A 22,106-nucleotide genomic window follows, 5' to 3' on the forward strand; every position below is an offset into this window, starting at 1 on the left:
TTTTTTTTAAATTTTGATAGCAAGAGGATACAATTACCAGGGAAAAAATAAGGCTGGATTTTTATGGCAGAGATTTTATCTTCTTCAGGAAATCCACCCACCCACACTTTCTCAGATATGGTATTGAAATCCAGGGAGGCTGAAATCTATGTGACCTTTAAACATGTTCTAGAGACTGAAGCCTTGCAAATGCGATTTCTGTTCCATGCTGAAAATTGATTCTTGCTTAACCTGCAGGTTTATTTATTTATATTTATTTATTATGATATTTGTAGAGCGCATACAATGGCCCAAGGGCGTCTCGGCGCTAAGTGTCTGAGTGTTTACCCTGAAGAATGAATAATTTATTGACTAAAGAGCCAGGTCTTCAGTTGTTTCCGAAAGGACCATAAAGATGAACTGGCTTTAATCGTTGGTGGCAAAGTGTTCCATAACTTGGGGGCTGAGACCAGGAATCTTCTGTCGCCCCATGAGACCGTTTTTGTCCGGGGTATAACAAGATCTCCTGAGCAAGATGACCGTAGTGTTCTAAGCGGACGATAAGGGGTCAGATTACGGACAAGATGTGCTGGTCCTTGGTTGACATATTTATTTAAGGATGTTTATATAATTCCATGCTATTACATACATTGTTTCTATTGTTGTTTTCCATTATTTTTAAAGGAAGTTATAATAATGTGGGTAGTTCGAAGCCATGTTTTGAATGTTATCATAGATAAGCTTGTTTGCCCTAGGGCTTCGGCAAACTATACGTAAGATTTACATCTTGGGTGAAAACAAAGTAAGAGTCCCGGAGCAATCCTGTTAAGTCTTGGAACATCTTTTTTGCTTTACTTCATATTCATAATTGCTATGAAAATATTAATCATATCCAGAGCAGAACCAAAAGTCTGTTTCATTTGCCCAGTTTATGGATTTGTGGAAAAAATGGGGCACAGCATTGGGCAAGTAGAATTTGTGCCCATTTTGCTTATGTTATTTCCGCCTTACTCCCATTGTGTGCTTGCATTATGCCATCGAAACCTGCAACAAGTGTAAGTGTTAAACCGAAGCGACTGCAATTTGCATTCTTATCTACATCAGCCGAAGTGCAAAATTGTCTGCTAAAATTGTGTGTATCTGTTTTCCCAACCACCTGAACAAGAGGAAGCCGGTCCTTTATTATGCAAACCCTCTATATTTCTCTATGCTTCACTCACCTAATAAAATAACCAAGTATCCAAATCTCTGTCTCTCTTTCCATATTTTGAGTGCACCTCTCTCTCTCAGAGTATCTTTGCAGACACTTGAGTAGTTCTCTATTGGTCTGAGAAAATATAGGCAGGAAATGCATCAGTGTCCATAATTGCGCATCCTTTCTTTATATTAACCTAGCTGCCAGATTCTCTACACGGTGTGAGAATGAATAAAGCTCTGATATATATTATGCTTTAGTGAGGTATTTTTGAAAATTGTGAAGTTAATGTTTTTTTTGAAGAGTGGTATGCTGTTAACATGCTCATTGTGTTGTTTTCCTGTATTATCTCTTCATTGTAGCAAAAGGATGAGCAGCCAACCTACGAATACAACAAATACATGTACCTCTACTTTGTGATTTTCATCATTTTTGGCTCTTTCTTCACATTGAACCTCTTTATTGGTGTCATTATTGACAATTTTAACCAGCAAAAGAAAAAGATAAGTATAGAATGTGTTTATGTCCTAATATTCACAGTGAACTTTAAAAGCTCTCTTGAACGGGGGAAGGGTGCGAGGCTTAGCAGTGTTCATAACTCAGGAACGTTCCTTTTTCTATGATTCTATGCAACTATCCCATATGTGTACAGTTTCGTGATGAACAAAGCACTTTGAACATATAAGAGTCAGTCATTAACGGCTTTAGTGGTGAGGAATCAGGCACAGGAAGTGTCTTTTCTTTGATGGACTACTGATAACACAAACTGGTTGTTTGTTTGAATTTTTGTCGTGTAAAGTGAACCGAGTATTGTGTTTTTCTTTCTCTTTTCTGGCTATCCTGCCCCGAAAGGCTTCCTTAAAATTAGGATTTGTGAAACTGTAGCCTTTTGGGGGACATTTCTAAGGAATACACAAAATGGGTAGACAACATGTCTTAATTTCATGATTTACTTAATTCAACATCGTGGAGTTAAGGTTTAATCTATAAGTGATCAAAGGGATTGGGATTTCACAGCAAGTTTTTTCTGTGTTTTTTGTGTACAGTTTACTCAAAATCTAGAATGCTTTTAAAACCAGTTGAGTGGGTAAACTAGAGTTTTGCATGCAGCTGGTACACCACCATACCTGCCCACATATCTGACAATCAGAGGTTTGAAAACCAATACTGGCTCAACCTTGAATCTTTCCAAGGTAAATAAACTGAGTACCATGGAAGTGTTGTAGTAATAAATTTAAAAAAATACTTGAGTTTTGATATAATGAAATGTGTTATGTGTTCTACATAGACAGTCATCTGTCACTTGATAAATGATTCAAAGTGACTCCAGTGTATTAAAAACAATGGGAACTCCCCTTTCTGCTTATGGGTGCTATGCATACTGCAGAGTAATGTAAAATATTACCAGGTGGAGCAGTTATTATGTATTTTTGTGATATTTCCTTTGCTATGTCTATAATCATTTCTGGTGACAGTTGTATCAGTCAACATTCAATGGGACAACACGCTATGCCATCTTAGGTGTGGTCCACCGCACATAAACTAATGCGTTGCAGGAATCCCAACACTGAGATACTCCTATAGTAGATTCACAAACCAACTGGGAGAAATAGGCATCTGCTGTAGTGGCATTAGATTTCCTAAAGTCAATAATTACGCAATAAAATTATATTTGCCAGGAATCAGGGCTGTGTATGTGCTGCAAGACCTTTTTCTGGCGAGGAGCTGGTGGTGGTCCCATGGTTGGGATCACAGAGCTTCTCCACCTTGGAGTCCTGCTGGGGGACTGAGATCTGAGCGTATAGGGTCTGTCAGTTATTTATTGACTGATATCCCATTATAGCTCAAGACCTAGATCTTGTACGACGTGCTGCAGAGCACACAGGGGGTGCCCGGGCGTGGGCCTGGGACAGTCCTTGGGAGTGGAGGCAATAGGGAGGGGTCCTGAATGGCCACTGCCGCGAGAACCAGAGGTACTGATACTTACGCACCAAGCGTGAGGCCAAAGAAATACATCGTAAGGCACATAGGCTTTCCTTGACCGCAGGCAGCAGGCACAGACATTGCCGTGAAGGCAACGGCTTAGCCCCGCACCTGCCTACCACCCTCGCTGTAGTTCACCGAGCGCCTTGAGGGGAACGGCCAGCAGTAAACTCCAATTCCCAGGTGCCCCAGTGGCAGAGGCGCACCTGGGACGTCACAGGCTGCGCCCGGAGGCGCCAACAAAAGATAGGAACACCTCCTGTCCCGTGGGACGCGCGCGGGCAGCCACGGGCTGAGCCCGGGCAGAGGGCGGGCCATCTGTGGCCGTCCGGCGCAGGTCCAGGCAGGGCTGGGCCACCCCCCTAGCGGGCCGTCCTCATAAGGTACTGTACCGGTTGTCTTCTCTTGATCGTTTGACTACATCCAAAGTGTCGGTTTGGTTCTGTTTGCCATCTGTATCCTTCAGAAGCGGACACTGGGACTCTTGGAACTTCTGATTGACTAATTACAGAGACTCTACATGGGTAAAAGGAAGGCCACGGAAGGGGGGGGGGCAGCTGGTAAACAAGAAAGGGAAAAGGGTTAAAAAAAAAGCGCACATGCAGCAAGCAACTGTGTTTTAGATAGAATCGAGATTCTAGTGTCAGAGTGCGAGGAGATTGTGGGGGCTAAAAATGCAGGGTCAGTAGATAGTATCAATCTACCACAAACAAAAAACACAGTTGCAGACAACCAACAGCAAGTAATCCCTTTAATGTTTCAGAAAAAGGCCCAAGTATTAACCCACCCTATTGTACACAGCGTTCCTCTGCTTGATACTGATACCGTAGATATTCATATGGCCCCCACGCTCATTCCATTCCCAGTAGTCCATATTGCTAACGAAGAAATTCCCATGAGTTCCCCCATTCCCTTGGTCAATAGATTTGCGATTCTTGAGCATATGGAGGCGGGATCTACTATTCTGGACGGGGAAAGTTGTACTGATGTGGTCCCGATCCCGCTGTAAATAGATGTTGTTGCAAGGAGTCCAATCAAGGGTTGTGGAAGATAGTAGAATTTCTCCAAAAAGAGGTAGAAGGCTTAAAGAAGTTGGTAGCGACTCTAAACCCCAGGGTGGGACCCACGTCAGCCGTGAGTAGTATGCCAACCCATTCCCCCTCCCAGGTGGCCCCCTCTTACAAAGATGTCTTAGCTAATAAACCTCCAATCAACAAGAGCCGGGGTACTGGCAATCCTGTATCACAGAGGTTAAAAGACATCAGGATTTCACCCGCACCTGATGTTTCTGAGGCAAGGGTTGGAAATCACCTTGCTACCTCACCCAAAAACCCTGCGGTAATTGGGGGTGTTATATCCCGCAAAACCAAAGGCCCTCCATCCTAGCAACCAAGGATCCACCAATGGGCTTTACTAAAGACCGGAGGGCGGCAGTATATATGGTGAAGGTCCCTAAAACCTCAGGCAGTCAGAGCTATGAATCGAGCGATTCCCTACGCAACAAGGTAATACACTGGCTCAGACATGTAAGTGGGTGTAGGTCTATTATTAGTGGAGAAGTGTGGCTCAATGGTTAGAGCAGGCAGACCTCGATGCAGAGCTCTGGCCAGGGACCAGGGTTCGATTCCTGCCTCGGCGGGTCTCGGGCTCATTAAATCCCCTGACCGGATATTCTCGCCTCAGTGCCTATTCTGATCATGGGTCCCACCGCTGCAACTCTGGGCAATAGCTTGCTTAGTCTCCACAATGGTCCCCACAACGCGAGGGATGCCTGGTCTGCACCATGGAGGTGCCCAGGAGTGGACACTTCATAGGGAAAGCCAGGAAGGGTTCCCTTGCAGTATTCGTACAAGCGCCGGGAAACCCACTGCGGGTAGCTGTACGCTATACAAGTACAAAAACATTTACATTTACATTTATTCGCGAGGACATTGAGAGTGTAAGGCGAATGACACTGCGTAACTCACCTAAAGATTGCATTGAGATAAGGCTCAAAGACACTGTCCCAGCTGATAATCTCTTGTCATTGGAGTTTCGCACCTCTGCCCCTGATCATTCATCTATTCAAATTAGGCACATGCCCCTCTGGGTGGAAGCCAGTAGAATGGGAAGAGAGGCCCTAGGGACCAGTGAAGGTGGGTCAGGTCTGAACCTGGTTGATTGACTAGTGCCACGTAACAGGGTGGCCAGCCCTAAACTGGCAAGATCACTACATTTAAGAGCTGCAAGCGCATCAACACTCCCAGCCAGCTCTAGCACTGTAGCGGGCCATCTCTCGGCTGAAGAATGTAGCCAGGCAGGACAAGGTCCCCCCAGCAAAATGGGCGACTAAAACACCAAAAGCACTAATGTAGTAAGCTTGAACATTCTGTCATGGAATGTAGCTGGGCTGGAGAGGAAACTGAAACTCCCAGAATGGCATAACTTCGTGGACAAATTCGAAGTATGCATATTCCAGGAGACATGGAGTTTAGTATCACTCCATAAATCAGGTTATACATCCTACTGTATCCCTGCCATTAGTTCAGGCAAAGGGCGTCCGTCGGGTGGGCTACAAATCTGGATAAAAACTGCCCTCAATTGGATGGTCACTCCACATACTGGAGACTCTCTTGATTTATTACACCTGACCATCAAAGGACAAGGCAAGGGTTTGGCACTTGAGTTATTTAATGTCCATGCCAGAGGGTCACCTGGTGCCCAAACTTCTCCTGTTATTTCCACCCTTGAGAGAAGCTTGGAATCTATAATGCCACCAACAAACATAATCGTAGCTGGGGACTTTAATGTCACCTTTGAACCTTTGAGTTCGGGTGACCAAACAGGTATCACCGAAGAGGATGGTAAATGGGGCCTCCCACCCCTTAACCTAGACCCAATCAAGAAATGGTCACAGCGAGTGATACAAATTAACACCCTCAGTCTGGAATATGACTTGAGAGCTGTTAACGGTAGACCGCACTCTGACCAAAATGGAGCATTTACCTTTAACAGATTGGGGTCCCCCTCCAGGATGGATTATATCTTCCTGGATGTTCGGTTATGGCGGGATCTGATTGACATGGAAGTGGTGCCCACACTTGATAGTGACCACAACCCACTCTGCCTTCAGCTGAACAATATTTTGCAGCGAGGAGGGTTTAAGAGACTTAATCGCCCTGCCCTGGCAAGTGGAGAGGTAATACCATCAAACTGCAAGAGACGCCTCAAGTGGAACAAAGTTTCCCATCAGGAAGGCTTATTAGCAAGTGTGAGGGACAAAGGTGTTGCCAAAAGTAGTGAGTTGATGGCACTGTATAATGGCCTGGGGGAATATTCCGACTTTAATTTTAAAAGTTTTTATCAAACGGCAATAGATAAGCTGAGTTCGTTTTTTATTTTGGAAGGCAAGCCAGCCAGAAAACCTAACCATCAAAAGTCTTGCAAACCCTGGTATACTAAGGATTGCAGGGATAAGAGGGCAGCCATAGCACTTAGTATTAGGTTGAAAGACCCATCTGCTGTCAGAATTGCCAGGAAAGAGTATGCTAGGGCATTGGTGGAGGCCAAAAGGGGTTGGGAGGAGGTGCACTGGCAGGAACTGAAGGTAGCTTCAGTGCAGAGAGACCCCATAGTTTTTGGGATCTAATTAATTTTAAAGATAGGACATCAATGGACCCCATGCCAAACCATATTACTTGCTCACAATGGCAGAATCATTTTGCCAATTTATACATAGGGAGGCGCCATCCGAGCCTCTCCCAATCGAATCCACTTTGGGCTCACAGGAAGCCCACGGAACATCGGATAGGTTTGACCTTCTGGAAGTGGAGCAAGCAATTTATAGCATCTCTCCAGGAAAGGCAGCTGGACCAGATGGATTTCCTGGCTACCTGCTCCTACATGATCCCCTGCCTTGGGACCAACTAATTCTCCATATCATGAATCTGATTGTTAGAGGGTTTGCCATCCCGGACTCCTGGAAAGGAGCCGAGGTGGTCCCAATATTTAAAAAGGGTAATAGAGAGGACCCTGCCAACTATCGGCCAATCAGTCTTATAGACGTGATTCAGAAGGTTGTTGGCAGGGTCCTTCTGTTGAGGATAAGAACATGGCTGGAGGATGGCAACATCCTATCACACTTCCAAGTAGGGTTCCGGCAAAAGGTGGGAACTATGGACCAGGTCCTCAGATTCTTTATGATCTATTGAAAGTCAGTCCTTTTGGACAAAGGGAGTCTGTATCTGGCTTTCATAGATCTGAAGACTTCTTTCGACCTGGTCCCCCGGGGCAAGCTTTGGCAGGTTCTTGGACATCTGGGTATGCCACCATATATCTTAGATTTTATTCAAAGGATGCACATTGGCAATTATGCCAGAATCAGGTGTGGGGCCCAAGGGGAGCTAACAGAGAGGATCGCGGTAGGGAGGGGGGTACGCCAGGGCTGCGTGTTGGCCCCCACCCTATTTTCAATATTCATTAATGGGGTGGTGGCCCACCTCAACGAGGAGCCATCTGACGCCCCAGTGTTGGCAGGGGAGAAGATACCCACCCTCCTCTTTGCGGACGATACTCTCCTAATCTCCAAATCCCCAGCTGGCCTAAAGAAATTGTTGAAGAGGTTATACTCTTTCTGCAAAGAGCAGGGGCTAATCATCAACACTAGTAAAACCAAGCTGATGAATATTAACCCCTCCAAACGTTTTAGGAATAACATCACCCTAGACGAAGTTGCATTAGATATGGTCGAGTCCACCTGTGGATTAGAGTTTCAAGAAACACACCTCTTCTCTAACACTGATTTGCGGAGTAGCCAAATACCTGTAATGTGCTTGGCAATTAGGACTAAAAGCAGTAGGCAAGCATTTGCAGGTTCCAACTTGAAGGATATGGGATGAATCACTGACCTGATCAAACAGTGAAGTTAGTGGGCACCAAGTGGTTGCCGTCTCCTGTATATATGAATTGGTGATGAAGTCCCATGAATGCAATCATTTTAAATTGTATATTTTATGCTGATTTTATTGGATCTAATGGATTCATTTTTTATCTGTATTGTGCTCCTTTTAATTCTGGTTACATTTTTGTATTTCTGCAATGCTTTTATGATAAATCTTGTATCGAATAAAGCTGATCAATAAAGATCTTGAATACTGGTAATTTAATCACAGTTCATCAACGATTCTTTCATAAAGCCTTATTCAAAATAGCTTTCTGGTAGAAACTTGTGTTGGGTCTGTGTTTAATCAGTTGCGGCATTAAAAACCCTCTACTTTTATCAACTCAGGGCCAAGACTGGTGGTGAATTATAAGCGACTTATAGCAGGGCTTTGTCTTCTTACAATATAATTTTATGCTCAGACCCTTATTATTGACTGCTTAAAATTCTTTTGCTAAAAAATAACTGTCACTATTATTGTTGCACTTAGGTGGCCAAGACATCTTTATGACAGAAGAACAGAAGAAGTATTACAATGCAATGAAGAAACTTGGGTCCAAGAAACCCCAAAAACCTATACCAAGGCCATCGGTAAGCAAACACATTTGCTTTATTATGGTTTACCTTGCACCGACTGCACAAGAGTAAATATATGCATTCCAAATGTTTCAGCTTTGCTCTTTTTAAACATTCTATTCATAAATGAGGAATCCCAAGGTTTTTAACAATAATAATAAATACAGTGTTCATTGTATTTCAGAATTCATTGCAAGGATTCTTCTTTGACATTGTAACAAAGCAAGCTTTCGACATCATCATTATGATTCTCATCTGCCTTAATATGGTCACCATGATGGTGGAGACTGATGACCAAAGCAGGGAAACAGAAACTCTGCTTTACTACATTAATCTTGCCTTTGTTGTTATTTTTACTGGAGAATGTCTACTCAAGATTGTGGCTCTTAGGTACTACTACTTTACGATCGGTTGGAATATATTTGACTTTGTTGTGGTCATCCTTTCCATCGTTGGTAAGTACAGATCATTCAACAAGTATTTTTGTTTGTGAAATTTGAACTGAACGCATTTAAAAGCATGATGACAAGAGTTGTCCATAATACCACCTTCTGAATATGCAGACTCTATAGGCATTTTTGTACTAATTTTTAAGGGTGTGCGGAATTTTCTTAGTCGCGCAACGCAAAGCTCCGCGAAACAGTAAAAAATCTCCACAAGCACGCAAAAGTTTTCGCGGACAGGCGGAATTGCTTGTTCCGCCAGTTCGCGTTGCTTTTTTCCTGTTTGCGAATGCTGTTTGCATGCTCGGGGAGAAATATCTCGTGAACATGCATTTTGAAAGTGCAAACAAGCAAAAAATTCTGCGGAACCGCGAATCGTAGAATTTTCTGGCACTTTCACGTTCTCCGCAGAATGCAAAATTACCCAAATTCCGCAAGCGGAACGGAATTTACCGCCCAGGCCTACTAATTTTGTGACTTCTTAAACATTTTTTGCTGGAACATAGATGTATAAATACTCTGCCACTAAAAGGATTCATTCTTAAATCTGTCTAACTCAGATCCTATTTCTAAAAGCGTGTCTTGCTTTTTTCTAAATTGGGCAAATGACGGCTAATTGGAAAGCTCACCTGTGTTCCCTATATTGATCCAACTACATACATTTAGAGGGGCATATTTATGAAGGTATTTTGTGTCATCTGTGCTGCAAACCCAAAATGCAATTTATCAAGCAGTGCAAGCCCCCTTTGAGTAGCCCTGAGTGGCTTGATAAATCAGGAGTAAAGCAGCACAAAATGTTACTCTGCCCCAGGAAGACATTCCATGGGCTTTGCGCTGGGGTTCCCATGCAACTCCCAAGGAATTTGATGCAGCCCCACATATGCCATTACTGGTAGACCTGGGAATACGCCAAAATCCTACACCTTCCAAGCGGAGGCGTAAAACGGAGAAATATATGTATTTCTCCTCGTTACTTCCACATTCTGCAGCACACATAGATAGAGAAATATGCCTCAGGACATTTTTTTTGTGCAAGAAAGTTTCCCTTCCTGCACAAAAACAATCCTGCGTGCAATGGAGGCACCCTTGCACTATTGGAACTAAGCAGCCCATTGTAAGTGAGTGATGGGAAATGGATAGGAATGCCCCGGTTACTTACCGGTAATCTTCATTACTCCGAGTATAGTCTTCCTCGCCACATGAGTTCCCTCCCCCCCTCCCTGTCTGGCTGTCGGCTTCATTTTTTGCTTGGTGGTTCAGACTGTTCGTTGGGCCGGCCCGCCTCTTATAGAGGTCAGGGGTGACCGGTCGGCCATGTTGGGAGGGGATGGGAGGCCTTTTTTTACTTTGGAGGGTTCTGTCGTGGAGCTGAAGCTCACTATGTTAGTCATGTGGCGAGGAAGACTAACGAGGAGGTAATGTGCCATATTGGGATAAATATGGTGCATTCCTGCTCTTTCCCTCTAATGCAGCGCAGTAAGGTGACTTGCTGTGCCACATTTCTTTGACATAAATATGCCCCTTAGTGTTGCCTATGAGCATATTACACCAACCAATCAGAGAACCTGCTCAAAATTAAGCATGGGTGAATACTAGCTCCTGGATCTCTATTAAGTAGGAGTCAGTACAAGTCTGTCTTTATTCACAAGCCACTGAGGAGTGTTATTCTATTTAGCATCATCACTGGAGGAAGCTAATACAGAGTTTGAAATATGATTATCAATTTGAATCAACATATCAATGAAATAAAGAGAAAGCTATTTAAAACACCAAACCACAAGGCAATTTGCATATTCGAGGTTTCCTGTTATAGTTCCTTTCACAATCTGCATTTGAAAAAACATGAACTACGCTGTTGGATGTAAGCTCCTCAGATGAGGGGTCCTAGCAAAGCTTGAGAATCTTAGAATACATTTCCTTGACTCTTTTGTGGTCCGCAAAGTCTATATTTCAACTAAGGAGGCCACAAAGTAGGAATTTATGGACATCTTTTACTACGTCTCCTGAAATCTATCCAATGTCCAAATAGATAGTTCAGAATAAAATATTCACAAGGGCAGAACCTACATACACAGTTAAATACTCAAAGTGGCTCTATCAATCACAAAATCTGAACAGTCAGGCTAAACCTCAGCTACACCCTCTGAAGATACTGTATTCAAGTTCTTGTTTTGGATCACCTAGTAATAATATTCAAAGTTTCTTCTTGCTGCATAGTGTGTAAATAATATTTCTTAAGCAAACTAATAACCAATGGGTGCCAACTGCAGTATCAAAAGCAGTTCAAACTGAATCGATGACAGCCAAAGGAAGACAACAAAGCAGAGAACTAAAGTGATGTTGGCAAAGAGGGTATTAAAGAGCAAGATTTTAACATATCTTCAAACGTTCATAAGTGAAAAACAAGACATTTTCATAATTGAATAGTGATGGCAGAATTCCAAGTCAGTTACTTAAGTCCCATTGCATGCCGATGTAGCTCAATCTGAGTGCGATGGGACCTCTGTACCTGAAGCAAAGTCAAACTGGGGGAGGGCAAATGAAATGATAGAGAAGAAAAGCTTGGCCAATACCACCTATGGCCCAATGTCAGATACACAAATAGAGGAAAATAACCACTTTGGCAAGGTGGAGCTGGTGCAATTTGGTTAAATATATTTAGATAGATACATTCCCTGAAAGGATACAAATCATTCTAGCAACATTGTTATGAGAGAGCCGGACCTGTGGACCTTTACCTAAAGGTGGATAGCAGACCACTTCTGCTATTACATATCTACTGCTAAAGACAGTATGCAATGTGAGGATTTTGAGAAGCAATAGTTGACATATCCTATGGTGGTAGCCTACTAGTATTGCAACCCATTTGAATAAGGACATTCCCCATGAAACATTGATTGAACCTCATATTATGCTGGTGAACTCATCCTGTTCTGGATTACAGAAAAAACAGAGGCTAGTTTAGCAACACAGGCAACGCTTTCAGTTAGTGCTAATAGGAGCCTGAGGCGAGGTTCCTTCCTACATAGATCTCTGTCCTGGAAAACAAAAAGTGCAGCACTGATTGCTGCTTTTGCTCACATTGTTCAGTTGTTCAGTGGAGTTAGTATAAGTCCCTGTGTGCAACCTGTTCATCATTACCTTCAAGGTTGCTGAAAATAGTCAGCTGAAAGACATTAGACACATGAAAGTATGTATATTTCATAAACTATTGATTTTTCATGCCCCCTCTCTCAAGTTATACCTGTTTATAACTGATTACCTCCTCCTGATGTCTGTCTTTCACCATCTCCCATTACAGCCTAGCTAGCAGAGCTAGCAGATCTTGTATTGCACAGGATTCTACCCTCAGTACTATCCATAGCAAAACCAAAATGTTCTCTATTGCAGCTGCAGTCGGTAGTGGGAGTACCTGCCGGGCGGTGACGTGGGCAGAGGGATGGGCAAGGTCGGGGGGAGTAAACTATGGATTACGGAGGTTTACAGGTAAGTAAACATATACATAAATAAAAAAATTTTGTTGCGTGCACTGCATCCCCAAATGAGATGCAGTGCGCATAACGAAATTAGATTTATTAATGTATATGTTTACTTACCTGTAAACATCCGTAATCCATAGTTTACTCCCCCCACCTTGCCCCTCCCCACGTCACAGCCCCGCAGGTACTCCCACTACCGACCATGGGTGCCCTATTGACTGCAAACTAACCATGGACCTACATGTAACCATCACTGTTTAACCAACCTAGTTCTGATAAGTATGTTTGAGAAAAATCTAAGTATACATCAAGAATGTATGCCTCTTCACTGTGGTGGTGGTTTTAGTCCTATTCAGCAGAAGTACTGAAACTCCTTTTGCAAGATTTTATTTATTTATTTATACAGGATTTATAATGTGCATGGCTGCCATTGCAACAAGGCGTTCCAGAGCAAACCAGAGACCAGAGAGGAGCGGGCAGCTACAACAAGCGTCCTTTGTTAGATGGTAGGGAACAACCATGTCTTAACAGACTTCCGAAACTTCAAAAGATTGGATATGACTCGGATGTTCGCTGGGAGGGAGTTCCAAAGTTTGGCCGCCCAAAGGCCAAACGAGCGGCCCCACGCCCTAGCTTTTCTTACTCGAGGGACACAGACCAGCCCGCAGTTGACGGCTCTCAGAGCACGCCCGGGCATATAGGGCTTCAATAAACCAGAGAGCCCGATAGGTGCTTGGTGCATCAGGATTTTGTGCGCGATGCACAGCACCTTAAAGTGAATGCGAGCTTCAATGGGCAACCAGTGCAACTTAGGGAGCACATGAGCAACCGACTGCCATTTAGGAAGCGCTACTAGCATGCGTGCTGCCGCATTCTGGACCCTCTGGAGGCGTTTAATACTTGCTTTATTGGTGCCCAGTTACAAAGCGTTGCCATAATCAAGCCTCGCAAGAATGGAGGCTTGCAGGATGGTTTGGCGCACTCCGGGAGGGAAAAAGCCAAGCAAAGGTCTTAAACCTCGCAGAAGCCCAAAGCACGTAGCAGCAACAGCTCTGGTCTGTTTCTCGAAGGTTAGGCCAGTGCCGAACCAAACACCCAGGTTTTTTACCATCTTCTTCGGTGACGGAGATCACCCCACAATTTTGCACTGATGCTGCTGGTGTTTCAACTCTGTAAGTGCACATAGACCTGCCAAAGAGGTCTCATTGACTCCTCCTTCCCTGTAAAGGTATATGTCCAATTGGCTCGCCCACAATTGTCATAAGTTACCAAGTATATGGTAGCAGGGTTACCCATGGTATTTCAGTTAAAGTGTCCCTCGTGGATTGCAATACTTATTTTACCGCAAAGAGTGTGGCACAGCAATACATGACTACCAGCCAGCTGCTCACTGACAGATCAGTTTAAACTGAAACTGCCAACTCAACTTTGCCATCTAAAGTAATGACAAAGCCCAAACCTTCCTTTTTAATATTTATTAGTTCAAGGCAGACCTAGTGAGCTCTAAAGGCAGGGTGCATTAGATTAAAAAGTTGTACAGTTTTTTTAGTAATTTTACATGCCCTGACAGTAAAAAGTCTGCATTGTTATTTTTACTGTGGAAAGACTATTAGCCCCATTGACAAGCACAAGGTTAAAGGCTGACCACTCAGCAGTGCTAACTTCTGAAGGGACTACTAAATATGGTACCTCAAGGTATCAAACAAATTGCTACGTTAAACCTTCTTTGTTGCTCAAGTTGAATTCCAATTAATCAATCAGGGGTTTATAGAGTGTGGCTACTCACCTGTGAGGTTCTCAAGGCGCTGAGAGGGCGGGGGAGGGTGCTGTTGCTGATCCGCCTGGGTGCTGGGGTTCTGTCAAAGAGCCAAGTCTTTAGATCCTTCCTGGATTGGGTAAGCGACGGGGATTGCCTGAGGTGAAGAGGCAGGGTGTTCCAAGTCTTGGTGGCCAAGTAGGAGAAGGATCGTCCTCCGGATCTGGTCTTGTGGATGTGTGGGACCGTTCCCAGGGCCAGTTCAGCGGAGTGAAGGTGTACGTGGAATGAGAGGTGGTGGTTCAGATATGCTGGGCCTTCGCCGTGGAGGGCCCTGTGGTGATTCTTTTGTTGACTGGGAGCCAGTGGAGATCTCAAAGGTTTTCGGTGATGTGGCTGTGGCGGGGGATGTTGAGGACCAGGCTGACTGTGGCATTTTGAACATTCTGCAGTTTCCTGAGGAGTGTCTGGGTGATGCTGGCATAGAATGCGTTGCTGTTGTCGGGTCTGATGGTGATGAGTGCATGGGTGACCGTCTTTCTGGATTCGGTGGGGATCCATCTGAATGTCTTTCGAAGAAGGCGGAGCCTGTGGAAGCATGATGAGGATACAGTGTTCAGCTGGCAGTTCATTGTGAGCGAGGAGTCCAGTATGATGCTGAGGTTATGTGGTTGATGCAGGCCCACAAGGAGTCGTCCCAAGCTGAGTGGGTGGGTCCCAAGATCAGTACATTTTTCTTGTCCAAGTTGAGTCTGAGGCAACTGTCTTCATCCAGGTGGCTTCTTCTTGGGGTGGGACAGGATTAGCTGGATGTCGCCAGTGTAGGAGATGATGTGGAGTCTGTGGTTCCTGACGATGGCAGCGAGGGGGGCCATGTATACGTTAAAGAGGGTGGGTCTCGGGGAGGAGCCCTGGGGCACTCCACAGGTGATCTCTGTGGGTTCTGAGAGAAATGGAGGAAGTCTGACTCACTGTATTTCGCCAGTGAGGAAGGGTAGGAATTTAATGTAACTGGTGTTCAAAGGGCAACTTTAGAAAGATGCCACTTTGTTTCCCAAAGTCCTCCGGTGACCGTTTACAGCTGCACACAAGCTGCTTTCCTCAAGACACACTTCTGCCGTCCTGGGGGGAGGTTTGAATGACTCTCAAAAAGGAGCACAAACTGCCTGCCATTGGAAGATGTGTGACTTCTACCTGGCAGGAATGCCCAACAGGGTGTGAGCCCATAAGGAGAGCTAAATGTGGAAGCCGCTTTTGAAGGGCAAATGATAGTCACGCAAGAGAGGGGCTGCTCTTTTGTTTTGGACAGACTGGCATCTTCGGCAGAGAGAGGAAAGCAGTTGCCAAACCAGTTTTTTTGGGGTGGGGTTTATCCCCCAGGTAGCCACACCTCTGGGATGGGCTAGGGTGCTCCACACACCAAGAGAAGGGTTCTGACATGTTGTTAGTAAGCAGAATGGCACTTTCTGGCCTTGCTAGATGCTAAGCTTGACAGGACATGATCACTAGGCAGGAGATTACATGGTAAATATAAACGTAGTAGTATTTGTATAGCGCCCCGAATCGACCCCCAAAGGGGTATCTCAGGAGCTTGTACGCATACTGCTGTGGAACCCTTCCTGGCTTTTCCCTGTGAAGTGCCCACTCCTGGGCACCCCCAAGGTGAAGCCAGGCATCCTAACGTTGTTGGGGCCGTTGTGGAGATTAAGCAAGCTATTGCCCAGAGTTGCAGAGTGGGACCGATGACTAGAATAGGCACCGAGGCGAGAATTATCAGGTCTGCGGAAATCGAGCCCAAGAACCGCCGGGGCGGGAATTGAACCCTGGTCCCGGGCTAGACCTCTGCATTAGGGTCTGCCGCTCTAACCATTGAGCCACACTTCTCCATGTGTAGATGCTACATCCCCCATGGGCAAGAACTGGGCATATAAGTGGCACTCCTGACACCTAGACCTCAGATCACATCTGTACTGGAGAGAGGACCAAAGAAGGACTGCCCTGCTATTCCCTGCACCCAGTAAAGAGAGGCTGCTCCAAGACTGGACTGCCCAATGCTGCCTCTTGGGCAAGCAAGGAAAGGACTGTGCCTGTGGTGTCCCAATGGAGGAAAAGTCATCCCCGAACCCGAGACAAAGGGAATGCCTCTAAGCTTCAGTTAGCTGATTCCCTGTTAAAGACTAATTACTATAATAGCTGCCTTGGTAAGTTGGTAGCCAAGAACGCCTGAAAGCTAAAGAGCAGCCTGGGAGACCAAATCTCGACCCTCAAAAGTTGTACTGAGTCCGCTGGTCAGAGTGCAGTTTGGTTACCCAGCAAGGAAGTTACTGCTAGTTGAAGGGAACTGCTAGTTTCGCTGTAACTAGAGATCTGTGGGCCAGTGGCAACTGTTGTTTGACTGCATCTCCACAAAATTTGAGAGTCAACAACCTCTGTGGCCAAAGTCGCCCCACCACATTCATGGAATGAGGAGTGGCCCCAGGAAGACCTCTGACACCGGCTCAGCATCCTTGAATATCTTCAGCATCTTGCATCCTTTGCTTCTGGGCCACTCTGTTGATGTCTTTGGTCGTTTGCCCATAGAGACTGTTTAATATTCATTATGTTACACCTTTTCCCTATTCAACTGATTTGGTGCTTCTTAATGCTTTACACTTGTTTTGTTTTAATAAAGCCTGACTGCTCTGAGCCAGAGTTAGCCAGATATGAGCTAAGGCTTTCCAAACAAACTTGACTAGTCAGGATATGGTTTGTGAGTTTATTACACTGTAATATTGTATAATCCCACCACATAATAAGCCACTTTCCTCACACTAGACTACTAATGTTAATGCAAGCTTCTCTCAAACAGGGGACAGTACTACCAATGGCAGTCTCTCAAAGAGAGGGCTTGCTACTTAGACCACATCACATGCCAGGAAGCCGCAATGTCTGTGCTCTAGTTTGCCACTAAGACAAACCCATCCAAAAGACGCCCTGTTGATCTACTACATGATCAACCCAAGCTCCCCAAGTAATCATAACAAAACACGGATCACCTCACGGATCACCTATGCCATCTAAAGTGAATCGAAAAAACCCACTAAACTTCAAAAATAAACGAATGTTCTGTCATTCATTCGTTCCACAGTGTCTGTGCGTCTCATCCCTGATCTGGTCAGCTTCGGAAATGAACTAAAACTGGTCTTCTAATCAGTACCTAAATCAATAACTTCCACTCCCCTTCACAGTGGACTGCTTTTCATCTCAATCAAGACATAGGTCCTCGAATGATTGCTGCAACCTGCTTGCAGTCAGTCCCATTACACTGTACTACTGACCCCCTGAACCCGATTATCTTTTCATTGAATTATCACTGAGGGTAATAACCAGACATCACTTCAAATTCAGTTCCTACCTAACTCCACAGCTTAATTTGTAAAAAAGTGCTGACATCTAAAGGGGTTCTTGGGAAACCCCTGCCAGTGCCGCAGAATGCCAAAGTTGCCGAATATCCCACTGCCTAGTTTTGAATCCTGCACATGCCTCTTTCTTCCACCACCCTACACTTTTTGTTTTCTCTTATTCTTGAAGCTTTTTCAGCCCTGCTTTCTGCCTTAATCATTGTTTTTCAGTTTTTTTCTTTATCTATTGTTCCGTCTATCCTGCCTTTCTCTTTCTTGCTTAGTTCAAATTCTGACGATAAAAGATGAATTCCTTTTCTCAAATGCGAGTACAGGTGCCCACCACCTGTAACCATAAACAAAAGTGCAGCACTGTCTGCAGTGGCGTAAAGAATCAAGAGTCCCCCCCTCCCCCCCCCCCCCCGCAGAGTACAGGGAGGGGGCCCCTCCGGACTCACTCAGAAGCTTGATTTAGGTTAACATCTATATATTGCCTTGTACTGAGGACTGTGTCTGGCATAACCTCTACTTAATAACTATAAGCAGAACCGAAATATTGAAGAGGGACCTTACGTTTATATTGATTGTACTTCCTTAGTGCTACAGCTCTCATGCTTTCATATGATACACAAACCTCAGAAATGATCATTATGATACGATGCGAGGCTGGGGTTACCAAAGGAAGGAAGCAGGTAGACATCAAAGGCTGTCAGTACAGGAAGAGCACAGTTGGCCATGACAGCATGCCTCTCTGACTTTTTATTTACATTATATTTTATTTACTTCTTTGAGGTACAGAGCGACATGAATATTCAGTGACTGCAATTAAGAAATTGTGAATCAGATTTTGCTTGTCAACAAAACATTTGCACTAATAGTAGAAAGGAGCTAGTGATTTTTGCATCATTTTTGCTGCTTTTGTGATAGAGGAACACAACACAGATGTTTTCTTTAATTCACACAACATAAAAAGTTTTCTCTCAAAGCAAAAATTGAGAAACAAAATGTTAAATAATTGAAAATATATATAAACATGTATTGCTTATCAATTGTTTATTGTGTCTAATACAGATTTTACCAATGAAAGAACCTGACTTCTGTTTAAGAAAATGAAGTGCAATGGTTTCATGATAAGAAACTGAGCAAACTGATTTTGCCTCAAACTTAAGTTCCATCATTCCTATTTAAAAAAATGTTACTTGTTTTTCACGTAATACACTAAGACAGGAAAAAGACATCAAATTAAGTTCGTTACATTTTTGTCCGGTGCAAAAAGTCTTATTCTCATATCTACCCTGTTTGCTTACTTTCTAGCCTGTAGACAGCAAAATTGTGCAAAATAGCATTTTTTACCTGCTCAAAGTTTTGAATTTGAATTGCTCATTATGTTACTTGAGAATCCCTCCTGATTCTATCTCTACTAAAACACTGTTCATTTCTGTTTCAGGAGTTGTACTTTCCGACATCATTGAAAAATGGTTTGTCTCTCCTACACTCTTCAGGGTCATCCGTTTGGCTCGGATTGGCAGGGTGCTCCGACTTATCAGAGGAGCCAAAGGAATCCGCACTCTCCTCTTTGCCTTAATGATGTCGCTTCCAGCTTTATTCAACATTGGCCTTCTACTTTTTCTTGTCATGTTCATTTATGCAATTTTTGGGATGGCCAACTTTGCCTATGTGAAGAAGGAAAGCGGAATTGATGACATGTTCAACTTTGAAACTTTTGGCAACAGCATGATCTGTCTCTTCCAAATCACAACATCTGCTGGCTGGGATGGTCTTCTCAATCCTATATTAAACAGTAATTTCCCAGACTGTGATCCAGAAAAAGTTAATCCGGGAAGCCCGGTTAAAGGGGATTGCGGGAACCCTTCTTTGGGGATATTTTTTTTCGTCAGTTATATTATCATATCTTTTCTTATTGTTGTAAACATGTACATAGCCATTATCCTTGAAAACTTCAGTGTTGCAACTGAGGAAAGCACAGAACCTCTGAGCGAGGATGATTTTGAGATGTTTTATGAAGTTTGGGAAAAATTTGATCCAGAAGCGACTCAATTTATTCAGTACGCAGAACTGTCGAACTTCGCTGATGCACTGTCAGAGCCTTTACGCATACCAAAGCCAAATAAAATAAAACTTATAGGAATGGACCTGCCCATGGTCAGTGGTGACAGGATACACTGCCTGGACATATTGTTTGCATTCACCAAAAGGGTGCTTGGAGAATCCGGGGAGATGGACGCTCTCAAAATACAGATGGAGGAAAAGTTCATGGCTGCAAATCCTTCTAAGATTTCATACGAGCCAATCACGACAACGCTCCGAAGGAAACAAGAGGAGGTGTCTGCTAGTATGATCCAGCGCGCGTTCCGGCAGCACCTGTTCCTCCGCTCCGTGAAGCAAGCTTCTTTCTTGTATCGCCACAGAACTTCTGATGAGAATATCCTGGAGGAAGGCGCTCCCGAAAAGGAGGGTCTTGTTGCGTTCATGATGAACGAGCACTACGGCAGGCCGCTGGACAAGACGGAATCGGCGTCGTCTACGTCATTTCCGCCATCTTATGACAGTGTCACCCGAGCCACCAGTGACAATGGCTACATGCAGACCGGTGACACCAGCCGAAGCGACGAAATTTTGGACTATAAGACATACACCGACACCGATAAGGAATCTTTTGTTTAATTCTTGTTTTCAACCGCGTTGCAATATTGTTTACAGAATGTAAATTATGTTACTGCACAGCCAGAAAAGCAGCCTTCTGGTTTGACATCCTCACTCGTAAATTCCTGCAAACTGACAACATTACCTTTGGCCCTGCTACTGTCATTTTTTGCTATATATATTTGTACCTGGAAAAAACGTGCGGGGTCACAGCAGTTATAACAACAGTGTGATTACAGAAAGGCCGAACTGCTTAGAGGTTAATGCCGAACTGTAAGGAAGTAAATGCAATGTATTTCTGCAAACTGATCAAGCGCACTGCATACGTTCATCCGAGGTCTTACCCATTTTAGTGTTTAGTTATGGTTATGTACGACCTTGCATTCTAAAGGAACATGGAATATCACACGCTGCTGTAACACAATGTAACACTGACTGTATATGTTATGAATGGTCTTTCATAAATTTTATTATATTTGATATTTTTTTACTTAAAAAAAAATAATTGTCTCTTTTTCCAAAGGAGGTGGGTAGATCCATGTACAGAGCTCTCTTTATTGTGTACACTGAGAGCGCTTGTCGCTTCTGTATAACTGGGAATGGTAGAACCATTACTGCTCGCAGGTGAAAACTGTTACTGCGCATTTTATCTGTTTATTACACTCTGACATGTCCCATTTGGGAAATGTAATTGCCTGGCATGAGTTAATACAATGAAGCCTTTACTAGGGAGAGGGATCAATGACACAAGGAATATATTTGACCCTTTCTACCCTGCAAGAATTTAGATAGTGAAAGACAGTTCTTGTAAAAAAAAGTATTAATAAAAACTTGTAAAACAGCAGGCAGCGTGTTTCAAAAAAGCATTTTGTATATTGAGGAACGTTTGAATTGAAATGGGGCCTTATAATGAAAAATATGAATGCTTTTCTGGAGAATAAACTGGGGATTCGCATATTTTCAAAGGTGGACTGGTGATCCAAACTCAGCATTCATGATAATTAATCTTAGTGCATTAGCACTAAGCAGTGTGGTGTGGCATGAGTGGCCAATTCGGGTAAGAGCAGTTGAGCAGTCGGGCTGGTTGGGGGGGGGGGGGGGGGGATTCGACTGACGACCATGAGGAAACATTCAATGAATAATTATGTTTTCCTCGTCGTCATCTGTTGAAAATCCCCCCCCCCCTCCCTCCCCCCCCAACCTGGCCCCACGGCTCTTACCTTCATAGGCTGTGGCTGTGGGGTGGGCCTGTTAGCCACCATGATTCAGTAATAGAAAGCTAGTTTCAAAGTGTGTATAAACACTCCCTGCCTCCTCCAGTGCTCTTTCTAGATATAAGCCACATTGGAGCTAACCCATGATGCACAAGCTGGGGTTGTCACCCATAAACTCACTGACAAATGCTATGGCTACATCAAACCTTAAAAAGGATTGCCGCTGCTAAAAATGTGCCCTACCTTTGATGGCCAAAATACCGAGTCAGCCTCACCTAATCCACAAAGGAGTGATCTCATTTGAACTTCCCTAACATTAAACAATGTATTTCAATGGAAATAATTGTCACATGGTGGGATTTGTATTGAGGAACATCTGCTTGTATTTTGTCTGAAATAATAGATTAGACTTTTCTTTACATAACGTGGTGTCTTGCAAGCAGAAAGTTCCGCAAATGTCCGGAAAGTAACTGGAAGGCCTATTTGTTGTCTGTGATAATATCTAACTTAGCATTTTTG

At 43.9% G+C, this 22,106-nt stretch overlaps 1 protein-coding gene across 2 annotated transcripts in view; it reads left to right on the forward strand.

Annotated features, from left to right (window-relative positions):
• Positions 1 to 21,217, forward strand: part of LOC147688594 (sodium channel protein type 5 subunit alpha-like) — a 1,046,042-nt gene extending 1,024,825 nt beyond the window's left edge. For both annotated transcript variants that reach the window (XM_086941454.1, XM_086941453.1), the window contains exons 24-27: positions 1,537 to 1,681; positions 8,566 to 8,666; positions 8,836 to 9,106; positions 19,157 to 21,217. In XM_086941454.1, coding sequence (XP_086797580.1) covers positions 1,537 to 1,681; positions 8,566 to 8,666; positions 8,836 to 9,106; positions 19,157 to 20,394 — 1,755 coding nt within the window. In that variant the 3' untranslated portion in view covers positions 20,395 to 21,217. The remainder of the gene's footprint in view (positions 1 to 1,536; positions 1,682 to 8,565; positions 8,667 to 8,835; positions 9,107 to 19,156) is intronic.
• Positions 21,218 to 22,106: the final 889 nt, after the last annotated feature.

This window comes from Lissotriton vulgaris, chromosome 10 (assembly GCF_964263255.1).
Source record: "Lissotriton vulgaris chromosome 10, aLisVul1.2, whole genome shotgun sequence".
NCBI classification, from domain to species: Eukaryota; Metazoa; Chordata; class Amphibia; order Caudata; family Salamandridae; genus Lissotriton; species Lissotriton vulgaris.